General features: G+C 35.4%; 1 protein-coding gene across 4 annotated transcripts in view; it reads right to left on the reverse strand.

The window, feature by feature from the left end:
- The window catches only part of SBF2 (SET binding factor 2), a 271,467-nt gene that overhangs the window by 119,764 nt on the left and 131,578 nt on the right, over positions 1-20,125 (reverse strand). For all 4 annotated transcript variants that reach the window (XM_085317208.1, XM_085317207.1, XM_085317206.1 and 1 more), the window contains one exon: positions 19,267-19,372. In XM_085317208.1, coding sequence (XP_085173334.1) covers positions 19,267-19,372 — 106 coding nt within the window. The remainder of the gene's footprint in view (positions 1-19,266; positions 19,373-20,125) is intronic.

A 20,125-nucleotide genomic window follows, 5' to 3' on the forward strand; every position in this document is an offset into this window, starting at 1 on the left:
GGAATCTCTTGAGTTTATATTTAAAAACAAAATTATTTCAGCAACCTATAATACAAATGAACATACCAAAAATAAAACTATTCATTGTTTTTTACTGTGCAATTCAGAGTCCATACATAAATACATAAGTAACTTGCACTTCCAAAAATATTTCCATATATAAACTTTTGTAAAAGCAAGTTTAAAGCCAGAACTTCACTGTTGCTTTGCCTTTCCTGCATAAAAGCTTCACAGTTAAAAAAATTATATATATAAAAAACTTATACTTAAGGACAATTTCTGAAGAATTTTTTGCAAAATGTCAGAGCTCTTCCATTGAGAAGCTAATCACCAATATTAACTAACTCCTTGAAAGCACACTATCCAGTTTGGAAACCTACTTGGAAAGTGAAACGCAGGCTACCCTGCTTGGACAGTGAAATCTCTCTCTTGCAGTCTCTGACCACTAAACATGTACAGTCCAGAGAGATTCTTCAGTAGCAGCCATTTCCCCTGTGCTTTTTCTCCTAATACTCTGTATACAGTACAGAAGAATATAAAATAAATAAATAAATAAGAGATATCAATACAAACATCTAATCTGGAATTTTGTCAGTTTCAAAATGACAGCTACTAATTCTACTACATTAACTTGATACAAAATATTGCTCTGTAAGTGTGCTTCAGAATATATTTTTTCAAAAATATGATCAAAGTACGATTGTGAAAAAATTAATCTGGTAGATTGAAACAAATCATAAACAGGAAGACTTTTGATTTTTTTTTAATCCATTTAAATCATTGATTAAATTATTTGACCAAACAATAAAGGTGTTGTTTCAACTCTCGAATGTTATTTACTGAAAACAAGTAGTTCAGAACAACAGTCTGAGTCCAGTTTCCTCATGCTATGAGACACAATCATGTTTGTTTGTAACCTTGAACTGTATACTGGTCCTCAGACTTCACAGTACATCCGATGCTGATTTGTCAAGGCATAAAGAGACAACATGAAAAACAACAAACAAGTTGATTTTTACTCATTTACAGTCTACAGGCAGACATACATCCTGTTAAATATTATACATATGCTGGCAAATTTTGAATGGAGGCTTCCTGACCTTCACTGTTTTCAAGTATTTAAAGAATCTGTAATTTGTACTAAATTATCTGACATCCTACACCAACAAATGTATCATTCTGCCTGCTTCCTGTTGTTCTAGATTTTAAGTATTTAAGTATGATTTAAAAAAACAAACTGTTCTTGTCAAATAATTAACTGTCTTTTACATTGCATGCAAGCAAAATATTATCTCTAACTTCTTCAGACTTTCTAAGAAGAGTTTTAAACATGAGATTTGGAAACCCAACTAGTTCAATATATTATTATGCCAATATGCCACTCTTGAATTATCGAGTACAAGAAAAAGCTTAATAGACAAAATAATCCATAACTTCGCCAGACTAATCCAGGAAATGACTCAATAATGAGTGAAAAGCCTTTCTGAAAGGACACTGGATATTGCACAGTGCAAGTTTTGTGCCAGGCAGTGTCAAACTCAAAAGGTAACTTGGAGACAAAACAGAGAAAAGCACAAAACTCTTTTCATTTTTATTTTTAGATGTAACCACATAGCACCGATAATGAACAAATTACATGCTTAAGTCGTAAATAAGAGACAACAATTGTACTCACGATGCGTATTGATAATCCTTGCCAAATTGCATTCATTTGCCTAATTCAAAATTGCACGGTATCTACAATCCACTACACACGCTTCTAACAAACCAATAAAACCCCTATAATCATTCAGTTCAGGATCAATCTACATTTAGAAAATCCTGCAGTTCTCACAGAGAAGTGGACTGCAGACTCCGCCATTAAAGTATACGCAGACTTGCTCACAAAAGGGGGAGCAATCTAGCTGCGCCAGCACCCAGTTTTGTGAGGGTTAACTTAACTCTGCTTTCTGGCCGCATAACACACAGAACATGAGTCAGTCAAGTACCCCAAGAGATTAACTTATTTGGACTTTGTGTCAGACTGTGGAGGAAGAGAAGCAGCCTCTGAAGCACAGAGCCTTCAACTAAAATGGCTCCAAGCAACTGAATATTTCACGAAGCAAGTGTCCTTACTAACGGAGAATTCAGAAGCAAGCAACGGATGCAACAGGCACTACTCAAAAAAGTTTTTAGATAAGCATCTTGGTTTGGGAACTGAAATGAAGGTAATCCAATATCTGAAGCATAATGTTGCATGTTATTTATAAAATGCAGGGCAAAATAGAGCCTTCTTTCTAAACAAACCTTTTGGAGAGTGGAGTGGGTGAAGAGGGAAGGAACGGAAGGAGCGTGCAGAGGTACAAATGCGACACAGGCATAGCGTGCCAACTGATCATCCAACAGGATACCCGAGAGATTATGAAAACTAATATAACGAAATGAATCGTCAGCTAAAAGCTAACTAGTCCTACCACTGTTGCTCCCCCAAACTAACAATATTAACCGTGTTCTGTCAATGCTGATTCAAACGATGGTTGTCATCCAAAACTAAGTATTACACAGGCATAAGGAAACAAGGATCAAACACAGTATGTGATCTGCTTAGGAAGATGCATGTAGATATCTGTCTTTTGCATGTTTATACTACCTAATTTTTTAAAATTAATTTCATTAATCCTGTTGTGTAACCAATTAAAGGAGGAACAAAAGCACTCCTGAGGTCTTGTACCTTCAAATGCAATTCTGCCAATACACTAACAACATGATTTTTTCTTTCAGAGGCACAACTAAACACAATTAATAATAAAATATATAAATAGCAAGGTCTTCACCCTTGAAAGGCAAAAGAACAAAACCATTTCATATGCACAGTTTTAGAGCTATACATACACAAGCTATATACACCCAAAAGACAACCGACAAGCCCAAGCTTTATAAGAGAGTATTGAGTGAGGTTTTTTTGATAACACAGAATGTACAATGGAAGGTAGAACAGACAAATAATGGTTTCATATATGCAAAGTATTCACATGGCAGGGAGGTAAATGCAAAATTTAGATGATACTATGAATCATTTTGAATTATACAAATATAACCTAAGTTACCTATTGTAGGATTGCAATGATTATATGCCTGCTTCATACAGAAAAGTTTGATAAGTTCTACTAAAAATAAATCTACTATATTTGAAATGTGTTGGGCTTTTTTTGTTCTTTTGCGAACACATCAAAACCAGATTCCAGTAAAGAACAAATGCCAACAGAATCTCAGTCAAGCAGGTTTGCATATAAAATTAATTTCAAAGCTGTTAAGGGGAAGATACTCAGATAAATTTTTGTTTGTTTCTTTTTTATTTTGTCTTCAAGAAAGCAAGGTGGGAGGCAATATAATTTAATATTGAGCTATTGACTATCAGATTACTGTTGGTTCATATATGCATTCAGTCACTAACATTTGATTAACAGTCTGCTCTGCTGAAATACGATTTATTTTCATGTCTGATTTTGTATCTCATCTCTCATCTTATTTAGTTAACTAGTAAGACATCCAAAATAGGAAGCTATTCAGTTTGGATGTTTATTCCATAAATATCTAGTATTCCAGACCTGAGAAAGTCAGAAGTAGATAAACATCAACCTCTTACAAACCTGCTATCACTATACAGCATTTCTGTGTAACTCTCAGACTAATCAAAACTCTCAGACTAATCAAAACTCAATGGAGGAAATTTTTTTCAAGAATTTTGAGTGGACTGGAATAACAGATAAACACTTATCAATTTAAAGGCTGCCTGATCTCCCAAATAAGGGAAGAAGAATGCCACTCCAATGTTTTCACYGTTTTAGAAATTTTGACAGCTGACTTTCCCTCAATAGAAATGCCTTTTTAAGATATGTAAGTTTACTGTTTGTACCAAGTATTTTGTGAAACCTTCTCTCCTACATGTATCAAAAACATGCTGGAAAAACAAGCATATGCTATAAAAGTTATTCATAGATGTTAAACCAGCCAAAATAATTATTTTTTTCAGATAGTAAATCTAAAATCAGTATTTAATGTGAAGTAGAAATTATTTGTACCTACTAATTTGTTTTTAAGTAAATCAAAAAGAGTTACTGCAATTTGCCAGCTCTCCAAATTGATTCATATACAGCAAACTATCTGTAAATGAGGATTCCTTACAGTCACAAACAGTCATTTCAAACTTCAGAAAGAGCATTAAAAACTTTTCAGACAATCCAAAAATCTTAAATAAAACTTCATTTTTATAAATCAGGAAAATGATTACAACAATGAAAAACTAGCTTTTCAGGCCAAAGATTCAAAACCAAGGCAGGATCTACAGAAAGCAAAGTAATAACCATAACGTTTTAGAGACTACTGAAAATTATTCTGTATATTAGCTAATTAGCAAAGTACACTATATAGTGGGAAAGTGGCACACCAAAATAAGATTACTAAATTTATCCCGTCATTGTCAATCTCAGGAATTAAAGAACGGAATGGGAATACAACCTGAACAAACCTTTACATGTTATGACAGCCTTTTTTCAGGATTAAGATATATTAGCCAGATAGAATCACAAACCCAGTAGTGTTGCTCGCCTACAGATACCAGTGTATCTATAAAGCCTTGAAATTTAACCTTTATTTATTCAACCATTGCACAAAGTGCAAATCAGAATTTCCGAAAATACAAAGGTATACAATCTGCAAAAGGTATGAAATCTTGTACCCTTCRTTTTGAACAACACAAAAAGCATAAGAAAATATCTTGGTATTACCTTGATAAGGGGTATTTTGGAAATAAGTGGCAGTATTTTCAGCTGCATATAAAATATTAAGTCTCCAGTGATTTGAATGGAACTAGAATAACAAATTCCACAYGAAGATATGGCTTATTATTTTATGTTCTAAAAGAAAGTACTTCTCTCAGAGCTAGGAATAAAGCAGACAAGCAAAATACAGAATTTAGCCTCCAAAACTAGGAGTAGCTACAATATGAGAAAAGAATATTGTAACATGTGACAGAGACTGCTACATATAATGAATTGTAAAATATTCTTAGCAGAAATATTGCCAAGAGTAAGTGCTGATGGAGAAAATGGTTACTCATAATTTGATCAGATTCATTTAAAGAAAAAAAAAAAGTCATTTAACATAGTAAAGAAGGACAGCAGTAAAGTAGCATTACGATCCTTGGAAAGAAAAATATCCAAGAATGAAAAGAGTACTGTCAGTCCTGAACTGTACACAGGAAAAACGGTCAAGGATACACAAGGAACTGCAAACATATATGCTTCCTGTCTAAGAATTACAAAGTCCTTCACAAGGGTCGTAACTATTGAAGCTCTACATAAATGGTACCGAAAAATGCAAAGACAACAAGAACAGAGGTGGGTGACAGAATACTGCTGTAGAGCTCTCTTCAGACACTGCTGCATATTCATGAAGCACAAAAACATGGCTATTCAATTAAGAAAAGGGTAAATGGAAACTGCAAGTTAGTACATCCACAAAAACGGGAAAATGTCTACATATTTTCCTACAGATAATGTTCAGATTCTCTGCATAATGTTTAGAGATTCTGTTAAGTTCTTCTTCTTTGTGAAAAACCCTGAGATTTTCCTGACCTACTGAGATCCTGGCACCCCTGCACACACTGCAGCCGAAAGGTGGCTGTTCATCAACAGTAAGCAAAGGAAGGAAGGTCTTTTGAATTAGTCTTAAGCATGTCCATCCCGTGTGCTATAAATCAATGCACACATAGTTTAGGATTCTGATTATATATTGTGGGATTCTGATTATATATTGTGGGATTCTGATTATATATTGTGGGATTCTGTTCAGCACATTCTAGCAGAGAAATGTAAACTTGATAGCACATGTAATGCCTCTTGCTGGAACGAAACAAAACAACCAAAAAAAAAAAACTAGTGGTAGGAGTTAGAACTGATATAGTTGAAGGAAGGCTGCAATTTTAAAGTCTGTTGCAAAATTGTGTTGGGGAAGGGGGAGTAGGCAGAAGAAGATCAGTGAAGATCAGTCTTTATGAAGAGGGCGTAAGGCTGACCACAGTGTTTTGTCTTGGGGGCAAGGGATTTCATACTGGCTAAATGTGTAGAGGTCTGTACAGCTAAACACTCTGAAAGACTTTGAGCTACTAGCATAGTGGAGTTAAGTAACAGGGTAAGTAAAAGGCAAGAGAAAGAAAAATCACAGCTGCTCAATCTTCTATATTCCTCCTCAAAGGAAATCTAAGAAATTATAGGACTTACATGCCCTTGACTAACACCACYGTGCAAAGACCCCATTACACACCAGAGCCTTACTATTTGGTAAGCATACCAAACGTTATCTTTTTTTAAAAGAGTACTTCCATACCAGAATATGAAAAGCATAGTTTCTGTTTCCATTTTAATTAAACAAAACAGTAGTGGATGAAGAAACATTCCTGTAGTTAACTATTTTCGTGGGAGCCAGGGTCAAGAAGTTTGCTATTGGCTAATACAGCACATAAAGGATTCAAACAACAACTGCTAAAAGTTAAAATAACCAACGACTGTTTTCATTAATCATAATAATAAATAATATTAAAAACATATGGATTTCATGAAGATCTGTGGCAATGAAAATATTCATACTATACACATGAAAACGTTACTGCTGTTTTCCATAAGAAATAATCATAAACTAATGACTTGTTTTAATTAAATAATAYAATTTTGGCTTTCTTTCCATTTTCAACCAACAGCAAGGTATATGGCAACTAAAATGCCTAAGTTGCTGATAATGATGAATAAATGAATGAGTAAATAAATGATGCATAAATGAACGAATAAAAAGGAATTATCACTTGCTGGGATTCTGTGGTATGCCAAAATATAACTATTTTTAGAAGATAATACGCTGAAGAAGAAATTGTGTCCCTGACCTCTCCAATGCAACATTAAAAAAAAATGTGAATATGAAAGCATGTTATCAGACAATCAGTGAGGCTCAATGGTGTTAAGAACCTAAAAAGCTTCAGAGAAATCTTACTGAATGAGTTGCAATGTTGCAATCAATATGCAGACTTCAGATAGTATGTATATGTAAAAACTTATTTTTACAACTACATTAGCAGTAGTTTAAGCATGACATGACAAGAACAAGCATAAGGAATGAAATCTATTTAGAGTATTAACACTGAAGTTTTGAAATTTAAACTTTAAATGCTACAGTTTGCTCATGAATAAGCAAAAAATGTGTTTCTGCATTCATACCATTAGAAGTAGAAAGAAGAGTAATGTAATCCAAGTCAGTTCTGATTCAGTAAGCAAGTAAGTTTTCTTCACCTTTTCTATTTTTTTTGTTTATTAGATATTTTCTGGTGTTTACATTTTTTTCAACTCTGGAAAACATTGATTTGCTTTCACCTCTCACCTTCCCAAGAGGCATTTTCTAAGGTTCTGCTATAAATAGAAAAAATATTTGTTAGGATTACTCTCTTCTCAAACACCTCGAGTGAAATTTTCACTTAATAAATTTTTTCACTTCATCATTATAAAGCAAGTATCAACATATAATTGTATTGTTTTAATATTTGAAAGTCAGCTTCCTCTTAAAAAAACAGCCAATCAAATAAAGGACTTTATCACATATACAGCTTCTAGTTTCTTTAATGCTAGTATTTATTTAGGTAACTTTCCCTTCTGAAGTTTATAATTTGCTTACAGTGAACTACTGCATATGTTTCTCATTAAAAAATCATTAGTAATACAAGTTCAGACTGGGTAAAAGTAAGTGAGCATCTTGTGTGATGTTCTTCATGGTTCTGCAAAACAGTGAACAATACAGGAAAAGCTGGTCACAACCTGCCAACACATTTCAGAGTCCTGTCCATGAATAGCTGGCATTACAACATTATACTGGCAGAAAACAAAGCTCCCAGTGTATCCACATACGCCAGACAAATGTCAAAATACAAGCAGCATCCAYTGAGGGCACAGTCTAACATTAGCTGATCATAAACAAAAGGGACAGTCTTACCCCATTTCCCCAGCCATTCCCTGATCTTGCACACTGCTACTTTCTTTCACCTGCATTAAAGCTCTGGTGGCATCAAGGTGAACTAGTTCAGCAAGGAAGAAGGGATGAAGCTGTTCCTATGGCAGCAGCTAGCTACTAGACTGACTTAACCATAACCTGAGGCTGTGGACAGAAAACAAACCTTCCCTCTTTCCATCCCTCCAAATATTTTCTGTTAACTTAGTGAGATAAAATAGCTCTGCATGGGTCAAGCAAGCACCATTTCAGGGAYATGGCAGGACTGTGCAACTGGAAATAGAGAAACAAATGGGATCTGCAGCCTGTCAGATAAATCAGTTTATGCTGCTGGGGAAATGAAGCCTCAGTGACTGCCCACAGAGTGCAGTTATTTTGGAACGCAGAAGACCTGCTATACAAAATTTGTTATCGCAATATCCTTTTATTTCCTATAGCTTCAAAAAGAATACTTTCTTTCTGTTTTGCTGTTGCAGCAGTAAGTGCCCATTAGCAGTAAATGCTGTGGCCAAATCCTTTTGTAATCTATTAGTTCTTTGACGGACTACATAAATCTACTCTGAAAGCTTGAATGGCAAATTCTCTCTTGATGGGTTATAGAGCTAATCACAGCTCACTGGCCACTTCGATTTAAACTGAAACTGCAACATAAGCCAGCAACATCCATTCATGCAACATGCAGAGCCAGGTTCTGTAGGCTGGACAGTATACAATTTATCAAGTTCAAAGACCGATTAGGAGTTTCTAAATTATATACATACGAATAAAACTGTCATCATAATTTAATTTTATTGTATATGTAGTTAAATTCCAGCAAAAGGTATATATTCTCATAGTGTATGATATCTCATGGAAAGAAAGAAATGGAGCGAACTGGGCAAAAAGTTTGGAAACATCCTGACGGCAGGCCAAAACCACCCTGGTTCACATCACTGAAGTCTCATGACAAACATGAGATGTGGAAAGGGCATCACATAAACAGGCTGAACTTAGTGCATCTTGCAATTACAGATACTACTGTACTGAAAACTCTGCATCTGCAAAAGTTACGTATCTCGTTGTTTAGCTGCCCATAAATTATTTCTGAATAAAGCATAATACTAAAATATAAACAATTCTCACTCTGTGTTGAAGACACTGGGATTTTCTTAGCCAACAAGTTGAAGCCAGCTAATATACTGACTGTGCAGTGACCCTTTCACATTTCCCAGCAATACAAAAATGCATACATATTTAATATGGATTTTTCCCATTTATACTGTAATTTAATACAGTCTTCTACTGTTATAAGGTATACTTGAGACGCTGAACACCTTATCTCCCCAAAACCAGAATTAAAATAATGAAAACATTACAGAAAACATCCCTCAAAGTATCAACAAATGCATTAAAAGCAAAAATTCTGGGTATTTTAACATATCCTGGATTTAGAAATATGGACCTGGAAGGTTCTAGAAACAGTAGGAGTCTAGCCCCTTACCATCATGACGACATCAGACAATCTCAGTTGACCTCAGTCTCAAAGATGATCTCCAATTAATCAAGTTTCATCTTAAATATACTAAGATCATTTGTCATTACTATTCACAACAGAAGACTGTYTCAGAACTTTTCTGCTCTTAAAGTTAAGAAATCATCTAACTTCCAGCCTTAATTGATTCACGGCCATTTTACATTCATTTGTTCTTCATGTTGATCATTTTCTGTAGCTTAAATAAGTCTTAAAAGGTCTTCTCCTGTTCCCTCTTCTCTTTTTCTTTCTTTTTAAACACTTTACTGTATTTAGATCAACATCTCTTCTCTTGGCCAGAACTACGCTGAACTGCCAATACTCCCTTAACCTCCATTAGGGTAARCTTCCCTGTCCTCCTCTTATTTACTAACCCAGCGCCATGCCTATTGCAGGAAGAATCCCCACCACCACCACCACCAACCACACACACACACAAAATTCTGCACAACCAGAGAGGCACACGACATTCCAGAGGAGATCTGGCTTAATTCTTTTTTCTAAATGAAGAACTTAAACACAAGAACATAATAGCTACTTCACTGGTAAGGCCAGTGGTTCAACTAGAATTCTGTTTTTGATAGTGGTTAACAGTAGACTCTGAGGAACTACTGTGAGAATACCGCAAAAATACAGTGAAACTTTCCTAGGATACTTTCCCAGCCTTCAGGACAGTCTTAAACTTATTTCTTATRCAGTTCATAACTTCTACAAAAATCTTTTACTTTATTTAAGATCCACCAACTTAAGTAAGGACTGCTGAAAGACATTTACTTGGAAAAAATAAAAAAAAAAAGCTAGATGGTTTATAGAGTACTTAAATGGTTTATATGGAGAACTTAGTTAACTATCACACATATTTAAAGTTTTGTTGCAAGTTGAAGTGCTTTAACTCCATTATGTTCCGTCTCTGGTATACTGTTTCAAAACAAGTGTTTAACATATTTATCATATAGTCTAGATCAGATGACAAATATTGATAAAAAAGCAGCAAATGGTAATATATACAATCTATGATATGGAACAAAAATAAAAGGATAAAACACAACTGAAAAGTCTAAAATGTTTTGTTCAAAAAAGCAGTTTTGAAAAGCCAGTATGAGCAATAACATGATCAACAGCCTACATCATCTTTTCAGATTCTGGGTGATTTGGGGATTTCTCTTTTCAAAGGAGGCATTCCTCTAAAAGCATCAGAACTACTTTCTCTTTTATTCAGAATAAAAATGTAAAGCACAGCATGTCCTACAAGGATTGTCACTTTAAAAATGAAGTAACATAGAAGTTACCTAATTTGTGGAACATCATATTTCAGTTTTTCCATTTTTTGATGAATAAGTACTCCCTAATAATTGCAGTAAAATTAATTACATTTTTGATGTTTTTATATAAGCTTACGAAATTGATCTGAAAATTATATGAAATGACAAAGCTATTTACAAAAAATGCTTTTTTAATTAAAGGATAAAATACAAAGTATTACATAAAAAACTTAATAATCACGGAACAAGTAAGTTCTGTCTCTAACTCTTACTATTATCTTCACATAGCTCTATATAAGATCCATCTGTCTTAGAACTATTTCAAGAGTATCAGATGAGAGTGCAAATCTGTAAAATAGTAACTGTCACTATGTAACTGCTGTATGTTCAGGGGTCTTTTAAGAGAACTGAACAGGCATGGATTGAACTGCATCAAAATGGTCTGTTAAAGACTAAGCCATGTGCCAAAATATTACAGTTAGACATAAAACTGAGAATTTTTCAAATAGTTTTGCTCACCACCTGAAGTACTCAAACTTTCAAACATTATTAAACACCAGTTGTTTCATAGCGTCCACATGATCAACCTGATGTTAACTTTAAAGCGGGCCCTGTTTAGAGTGTGCGATTGGACCTTTTGACTTGCACAGGTCCTCACCAACATAAATTATTTACAATTCTCTAGAAGCTCCTCMATCATGGTAAATGCCAAGTAATTCAGGAAGGGGAATTTGCCAGATCATGTAAGACAACCTGCTTTATTTTCCCTAGCACAAGCTACTGCAGATAACCTGTCATTCACCATGACTGCAGAGTGCAACTTCTATAAATTCATACACAATAAATTCCCAATCTAGCTACGTACTGATGCAACAGAAAAAAAATTATTTTCAACTTTCTTAAAAAGAAAAAAGCGAAACTTATTTTAAGGTATTAACAATATTACAAATAGAAATAATAAGCAGTGTAATAAACACACATTATCTTCTGTTACTTCTCTAATGTTTTTTTCTTTGAATAACCATCTTGGTGTTTATGTATGGACCAAGTATACCTATTCTATTGAAAAAGCGAAATAGAAGCACTTACATGGAAGAGTTTTTATCTTTTGTCTTACAGTCAGGGCAGCACATTCAGTTACTGTAAGTAAAACTCTTTTCCCTTCTGAAACTGAAGGAACATTGGAAAAGTTCCATTCACAGTATTAGAAATGAAATACTTAGAATACAAACGGACTCTGTCTCCAACAGCACTGTGTAGTCCAAAATGCTGTCCCTCTACTTGGCTTACACATTCTCAAAAGCTCGTAGACCAGCAAGAGTGAAAGTTAAAAAGTATCTGTAAAGGAGCAGCAAGGAAGTTTACACTAACTTTGCAAGACAACGGTCAAATTCTGGGGGTCACTGAGAAAGGATTTTGAAACCAACACACGGAAGCGAAAGACTGAGCAGTTCAGKCGTGCTTTTGCAAAAAGGAAAATATCTGCACCCTTCCGCTGCTTCTTGGCAATCAGCAGTGCAAAAGGCACAGTATGTTGGCATCCAGATTTTCTTCAAAGATCTCTATCTTGGTATTTAAGCTTTCTCTTACCACAGAACAAGCAAGTATGTTCAGGACTCACGACAGAATGTATTTGAGGCAGTGTCTTATGATCTTAYCTGCGAGTGCACTCTTCTCCCAAGCATTCAAGTTTTCTTGCTCTTAAATAGTGCATGACACTTAACCAAACGTTTCATCCTCTTCCTTACGCAAGATGCGATTCAACCACAACAGCCTTGCAAATCACTTATGTTTGACAGCACTAATACTGCTCTCTTTCAGCATGTAAATTGGTCTGCTAATTTGCATCCAAAGCTGTTTGTGACAGAGTCTGTAGACTTCAAGATCTTTCTTTGAGAAAGCAAAATACCTTTTTCCTTCTGTGACGGTCTCTGCAGTCTCGTAAAAAAGTTAATGCATGTCACATGTGTATCTCCTGAGAGGTCTACTTGAACTTTACTGCTGCCTGATGGTGCTGAAGTCTGACTCAGCATGCTTCACTGTACTCAGCTCCAAAACAAAGCATCACAGATGATCTGCACCACATCATTTCTCTGTATGCTCAGAGACCTCTGTATAGGTCAACAGTTGCTAAACTGCGGGATGTTTATCTTTGCGATAAATGAACAGTTATGCTCCCTTAGCTAATCTCATAATTTTTGAGGTGCACTGGGATCCAAGAACACATTGGAAAGGCTGTTCACAGATGAAGCCAGCTTAGCCAAAATATCACCTTTTCACGACTTCTGGAAGGCAAACAATGAAAAGAATAATCAACCGCCAGGGAGCAACAATGGCGGATCGCTCCGTAAGGAAAGGCAAGATGGGAGCCAGGCATGGCAACAAGGCAAGCAGGGCCTGTCCCCTCACCATGAAGTGGTGAAGTCCCATAGCATCCTCAGAAAGATGAGCAGAGTAGGGCCAGTGACAGTAGCTAGGTTCAGTCAAAAGTACAGATTGTCAGAGGAGTCCACAGTGATGAGCAAGGTCTTGGGTCAAGCCAGAAAGTCACAGAATCACAGAATGGGTAAGGTTAGAAGGGACCTTTGRAGATCACCTAGTTCAATCTCCCTGCTCAAGCAGGGTCATTAACACATGTTAGAAGTCAAATCAGCAAGCAGGGTCAGGTTCAGGTCCAAAGCCAGTAGCCAGGATCAGCCATATTTCAATTATTATCACTGGGAAAGTCCATAGTCATGAGGAAGGTCCAAGAGTAAGCCAGGATGTCAAGTGTGCAGGTGAGGGTCTGGCTCTGGATCAGCAAGGCACATCGCCAGGCACAAGTGTAGCTGCGCCATGGCTCAGGCAAGAAACAAGGGCAAAGGCCCGAGCTCAAATGCAGCTTCCAAGTGACCAGTGGCCCAGGGTCACTGCTTCCTGCAGCTTTCTCACACAGCTCTTTCCACAATAATCTGAACACAGGCTACACAGCTGTGCCACATCAATGCTGACCTTGAGCAACATCACCTAAGCCCTGGAGTGGGGCTGTTGTTGCACTCAAGGCCCCGACATCAGCTTTCAAAGGAAATATTTATAAGAACCAAGGACAGAGCCTGCTAAACTATTAGACTAAGCAGAGATCTCAAGTCTTCAAGAGTAAAAGGTGTGCTGAATGCTACTGGCATGAAAACAGAATTGTAACAAAAATCTGGTGTTTAATAAGCTCTATCTGTCCAATCAAAATTATGAAGTAAAAGTCTGTTAATTTAAAGCCCTCTATATGTACAAATATCTATTTCGAATAGAGATGGAGCTGTAGATCTTCATTTAAAACAATTTAAATGATAGTACTGTTATTAAGATCTCCCTCCACAAAATAGTTGAACATCACAATTTTAATATATTCACTGCTATATAAAAAAAGTTTATAAAAACTTTTCTCCATTAATTTTTATCAAATCAAATGACTGAAAAGTGGGCAAATACAGGGTTCTTGTTGTTGTTGTCATTGTTTTTATTTCCTTGCACTTAGATAGCCCACCAACATAACTTGATGAAGAGAAACGGTAACTAACACATGAGCTCATCTTTTTGTTATGAAGAATTGATTGATTTATCACTGTCTAACAATAATGGGTTGTGGTTTCATGATCATTTAAAGCAATAAAAATTATCACCATCACAGTCCCACTGCAGAAAAAAATGGTAGAAAATGATTCATCTCCATTTGCTTACTTAGTGTTGGATTTTATTTATTTGTTTATTTATAAATAACTCTCTTGTGTTAACAGACAAGTTACCTACTCTAGTGCAAAAGAAAGGTAGGAACATGCAAGCAGGGAGAAAGGAAAGATTATGCTGAATGATTCAGACTCAAATCACAGTTTTGAATTTTGGAATTGACTAGCTAGCCATAATAATACATGTTACCAATACAATTAATATCACAGTGGAGCATTTTAAACCACTTCTACTGAAGCACTTTCCTGTTTATCAGCTCTGCCATACTCCATACATCTCTGCCCTATGTCTRTTGGCACACCTAGACATGTACTGTCTAGTACCAATATTTTATGCAACTATGACAAATCCTTAGATGTTCAATCAATCACTTCTGGCATCTGAAATTACTGGTATTTAATGACACCAAAGTCTTTAAATATAAATATATATATAGAGAGAGCGTATATATGTGTGTGTGTGTGTGTGTGTGTGTGTGTGTGTGTGTGTGTATATGTGTATACACACACATACATATATATACACACACATATATAAAGACAATTGTTCTAGAGGTTCCATATAATACCTATGGCATACACACAATTTCTAGATTCAAACAATTTTAAGATATGGAAAAAGTCAGAAGGATAATGAAGAAAGTATGACCACCAACATTTCCAAGGTAATTGCACCACAGCCTGGACAAAGGAAAGCCAAGTTTGCCAAGCAACCTGATTCAGCCTAGCTGTGGCATTTATCTTCATCCTGTTCCATCTATTTAATCTCTACATTGCACATACTCCTGAATTCAAAAGTATTCTTGCCATATGTCTTCACTGAGAAGATTTAAAGCAGAATTTACCGCAGAGTTTTGGTTTGACACTTTAAAAATTACCTTCTTCGTAACACTGAAAAGCCAGTTTGACATCTGTTGAAAATACCTGAACTGGGAATGAAAGACAGGACAAGGAAAAACAGCACAGGCAAATTAAATGGAACAAAGGAAATGAGCGGATAGGAAAACAGTACAGGTAAAACACTAAACAAGAAGGAAACAAACAAGAAGGAAAGGAAGAAAAACGTTTGTCTTTGATGAAGTGTTTAGAAAGTAGGGAGGAAATACTAATTCTTAAGAAAAATACATTTTTACAATTGTGTTGCTCAGCTTAGTTGTGTGATTCATGCCATCAGTTCTTGAAATACGTAAAAAATAGAAGTGCTGATCAAGGTACTTGCTTTGCTGTATATGCTTCAGGTCCTAATATAATTTCATGTTTTAGGTTCTCTGGGGAAAACTGCCCATCAGGGAGATGGAGGTGTATGTCTCAGGCATGAACACGAATATGTCAGTGCTGCACAACCATACCACCAGCAGAATGGAGAAAGCAAGTAGGATTTAAGTTTGCAGCAATAAAAAGAGTTTGAGGTAGAAACGCAGGAATGCATTGTTACTAATGAAGTGAGAGACACAAAAAGAGAAATACAACAAAAACATCCTTCAAGCCTGAAAAGAGCTAATATGTTTTAAAGCTTTTATGAATATCTACTATCTGCACGATGAACAGAAATAGAAGAGTTCTAAAGCCCTTGAGCTAGCATGGATCTTTAAAACTAACTTTATGATTATTGTTTTCCAGCTAATCATTGCTGTTGAAATCTTTTTTAGGTATAGTAATCCAGCTACATGCCTGGCTTTTGTCACTTTATTCCCATATATTAGTTCTTTTCAAACAAAAAGAATGTGTCTATGATTTAAAATGTCAAATGCTGATGTTSCCTGTTATTAAGTTTAAAACCTTTGGGAATGTATTTCCCAATTGCACTTTAATGCCTAACTAAAAATAAGGTTTATTTCCAGATATGTTGCAAACTTGGTAATAAAGGGAGGGTCATCCTCTGACACAGGGTTATTCTGCCAAACAGAAAAGGCATGATGAGACTACTATTGCATAATATTTCTCAAAATAAATGTTGAAATTAGTTTTGTATCTATTCATAGTGGTAAATTTTGTGTTGCTGCCCATCTTTCTCAACTAAAGAGCTATTTTTAAAAAGGTGATTTATTCATTTCCCAAATATTTTTCTAACTACTCTTCAATTTTCTATTAATCATTTAAATATGATTAAATGATGTGTACCAGTAAAGAAACAACTGAACATGTTACTTGACAAATAACTAGTCAATATTTGTGTCCTAAACACAGACATTAGATGGGATCACAGCTATAATTWAACTACCTACCAAACACCATACTGGACAGTGGAATCTTGCAGCAAAAGTAGAACGCTTTAGACCAGGCTCATAGAGATAAGTATGCACTAAGCTCCTGTTCAAGTGGAACAGGAGAAACAGAACAGATAGCAGTAGTAAATATCATTAAAACCAGCACAGAAGCTTTCTGCCAAGCTCAACTATGATCTCCAGAGCAAAGGAATAGCTTTACCTTAGAAAAAACTTTTTCAGAGGGATGAACTAAGAGATTTTACTGCATCCTTCAGGACTTACTGCCTTTAATTCTTCATAAGGATGCATAAAATGCAAAGATAAACAAGAATCTACATAAACAGTTTGTTCTTATTTCCAGGTCCTCTTTTTGCCTTCAATATCCATAACAAACATACACACATGGGTATACTGACAACTCTATTTTAGCATTACGTGCTATTCTGCAGATCAATGTATACTATACAACTGCAAGTACTTTTTACTTTGTATCCTTAGACAATATAAGGTGATTCCACCATTCTGCTATATCCTCAGATACTTAGACCTGAGAAATTTGAAAGGGGTCACAGCTGGGAACCAAATGAATGTCACATGTCAGTAAAAAAAAAAAGCAGTGGTCAGAAATAGGAGATAAGTAAGTCCCATCCGCATATGGTCAAGCAGCTGCTAAATAATCTACCTGCAAATTCATATGCCTGTTCCTTAACTAATTTCATCTCCATTCCCAAGCAACTAGTGCTGTAAGCAGAACTAAAGATGCCTGTTGTCCATCACATCAAAGAATAGAAGAGACACAGAAATTCTTCTCCTGTGGACATGAGCTATTTCTTCAGGATGCAACAGCCTGCAACAAACAGGATGCAAGTCTGTAACTTCTCTTTAAAGACTTGCCTCGCTCTCCCACCTTCAAGCCAGCTGAAGTGTCACTAACCAAAATTGAGAGTAATGAGAAAGTTTATCCTTCACTATTTCTCTCTTCCTCCCTCTCCTGATGACTTTCACACACTTGCTGTACAGCGTACCTGGAAAGAACAGCTGGCTAACATGTGCATACCGACTCTTAATTGTACTCCTTTCCAGCCAACAAAGACTAGACCAAAAAAGTTGCATTATAACTTGGACTTCCATAAAGGTCAAATGTCACAAGAAGTGGTAGTTAATCTATCTAAGCACTGACTAAAAGCCTTGCCTTCTTTCACATTTTTAAAATTGTGAATTTACAGTAACCTTCACCGTAATTCTGCAAAAGACCCTGCCCCAACTTACGGTACCTCATACCACATTTATACTACAAATACAACATACTGCATGATATATCACACCATATTTACGGTGCCTCATTCCATATTTTACATCCGCACAAGAGGGAAAAAAACTGTTGGGCCTTTCCACATTTGAACCATTGTCATCAATCTGTTCAAAGTAATCTTAACAAAACTTGATATAACAAGCCAAGTGAAATCTCAGGAACTGTGGTTCAGGATAAGCAGTATCTATATCACATTAACCATGTTTTGAATTTAAACCACCATCAACAAAATAATATCATCCTTTTTGGAATATATGAAGTATAGAACTAAATCTTAGTAGTAGGTGACATCCTACTTATTAATTCTCATACTACTTCCCTGAGACATAAAATTTAGCAGTTCCTTCTGAAYGTTTTATCCAAATCAGTGATAAGAAATCTTCTGGTGCCTGGAGGATATTCTACACTCCCAAATGATTAGGTCTTACAGCTAGCTGGAGTAGGGAACAGCAGTTGCTATTGTTTTGGCCTGTTTACAAGGAAAATGGACACCACCACATTTTCTGAGGCCATTTAATTACTGAAGACTAAGCTTGAGAGCTCTATTAGGGAAGAGACTATTGACTTCTCCCTTATCTATGGATGCTATGAGTTTGTACTTCAAAGTAACTTGAGAGACCAAAGGAGAGGAAGACTAATAGAGTATGTTAGAATTTAATGAGACATGAGATTAGTATTGCCATGTCTAGGCAAGAGACAGTTGTATTATTGTGATGAAYAAGATAGCATTTGATGAGGATTGTGTTAGATATTCTTGGCGAAAAAAAAAAAACCAAGAAAAAAGGGAATAATAGACAGTAACAAAATAATATGAATTCCATATAGTTGCTAGTGTCAGTACATGGTATCTGATTTTCATTATACTACTTTTATTACTACTCTCCTTGGTTTTGTTTACAGTTTGTAGGATATCTAAGAGAGGAAAACAAAATCAGAATCTTTTCATGGAATATTGTTGTAATTAAAAAGAGGCCAGGCTCACTTCTGCTCACAGTACTTTTTCAGATACAAGAAAACTCTGGAGCTATGTTACCAGAGCAGGATATAGAAAAAGTGTACATGAACGTTTGATTAGGAGATAAAAGCACTATTAGTCATTCTTTCATTCAAGAGAAATTAATTTTACCATGTAGCTTTCTTGGCACATGACTTCAGCTGAATGAGAACAGAAAATACTTCATTCTGTAATTTAAAAATTAATTTTTTTTCAAAGTAGACCTAGACATACCCAGTTGCTGAAAGAGAAGAGCCACACTGGTGCCTGTAACAGGAAGGCTATCATGTAGAGGAGTCTGTATCAGCTGTCGGTCTCCAGCCCCCAAAGAAAACAATTTCTGTAGAACAAAATTTTAAAATAAATGAGTATAAATTTAATCTATATGGAGTAAATATACTGTTGTCAAAGAGATAAGTGATTCATCCTACATAAGTATTTTTTACATACATGCAAAAGTTTTAAAATTGGTAAGAATTACTGATTTTTGGCTGAGATTTGAAATACATATAATATATATATAATTTGAGGACAATGACTTGGCTCCTTGAATGTATAGCTTGATAGAACCTTCCTTGCATTTCCACTGAACTACTTAAATAATTATGAATTATTTCTTTGAAGGCATTGAATACTACATTTTTCATAATACCTTAACAAATCGTTACAGAAAAAGCACAATTAAAAATATTCAAATGAGAAAAAAATATTTTATAACTGAAGTTCTTCAATATATGCTGTTTGCATGTATGTTTTAAGTATAAGCATACTTATGCTCCACCACAAAACCAAATATTTTTCCCTTAAGACACTTGCATATTAAAACGTACACCTCTACTACTCCTATGTTCCTGCTTTAAACCAGAACTACACTTTTGGTCATCTCTGTAGCATAAGAACATACCTCCCTTGAGGAAGGAAGGAAATAGGATTGAGAGGAGTGTACTTGTGTATTGCACACCCTGAAAATCTGTAACTAGAAAATAATCTTGACTTCATCTTAGAGTAAATCCATGTGACATTTTAATCAATGGGTGATTTCAAGCAGTTGACTCCAAGCACTAATCTTCGGGGGATAAGGGGTGTCTCTGTA

This window comes from Rhea americana, unplaced genomic scaffold (assembly GCF_003343005.1).
Source record: "Rhea americana isolate MKP2758 unplaced genomic scaffold, rheAme1 scaffold_49, whole genome shotgun sequence".
Lineage (NCBI taxonomy): Eukaryota > Metazoa > Chordata > Aves > Rheiformes > Rheidae > Rhea > Rhea americana.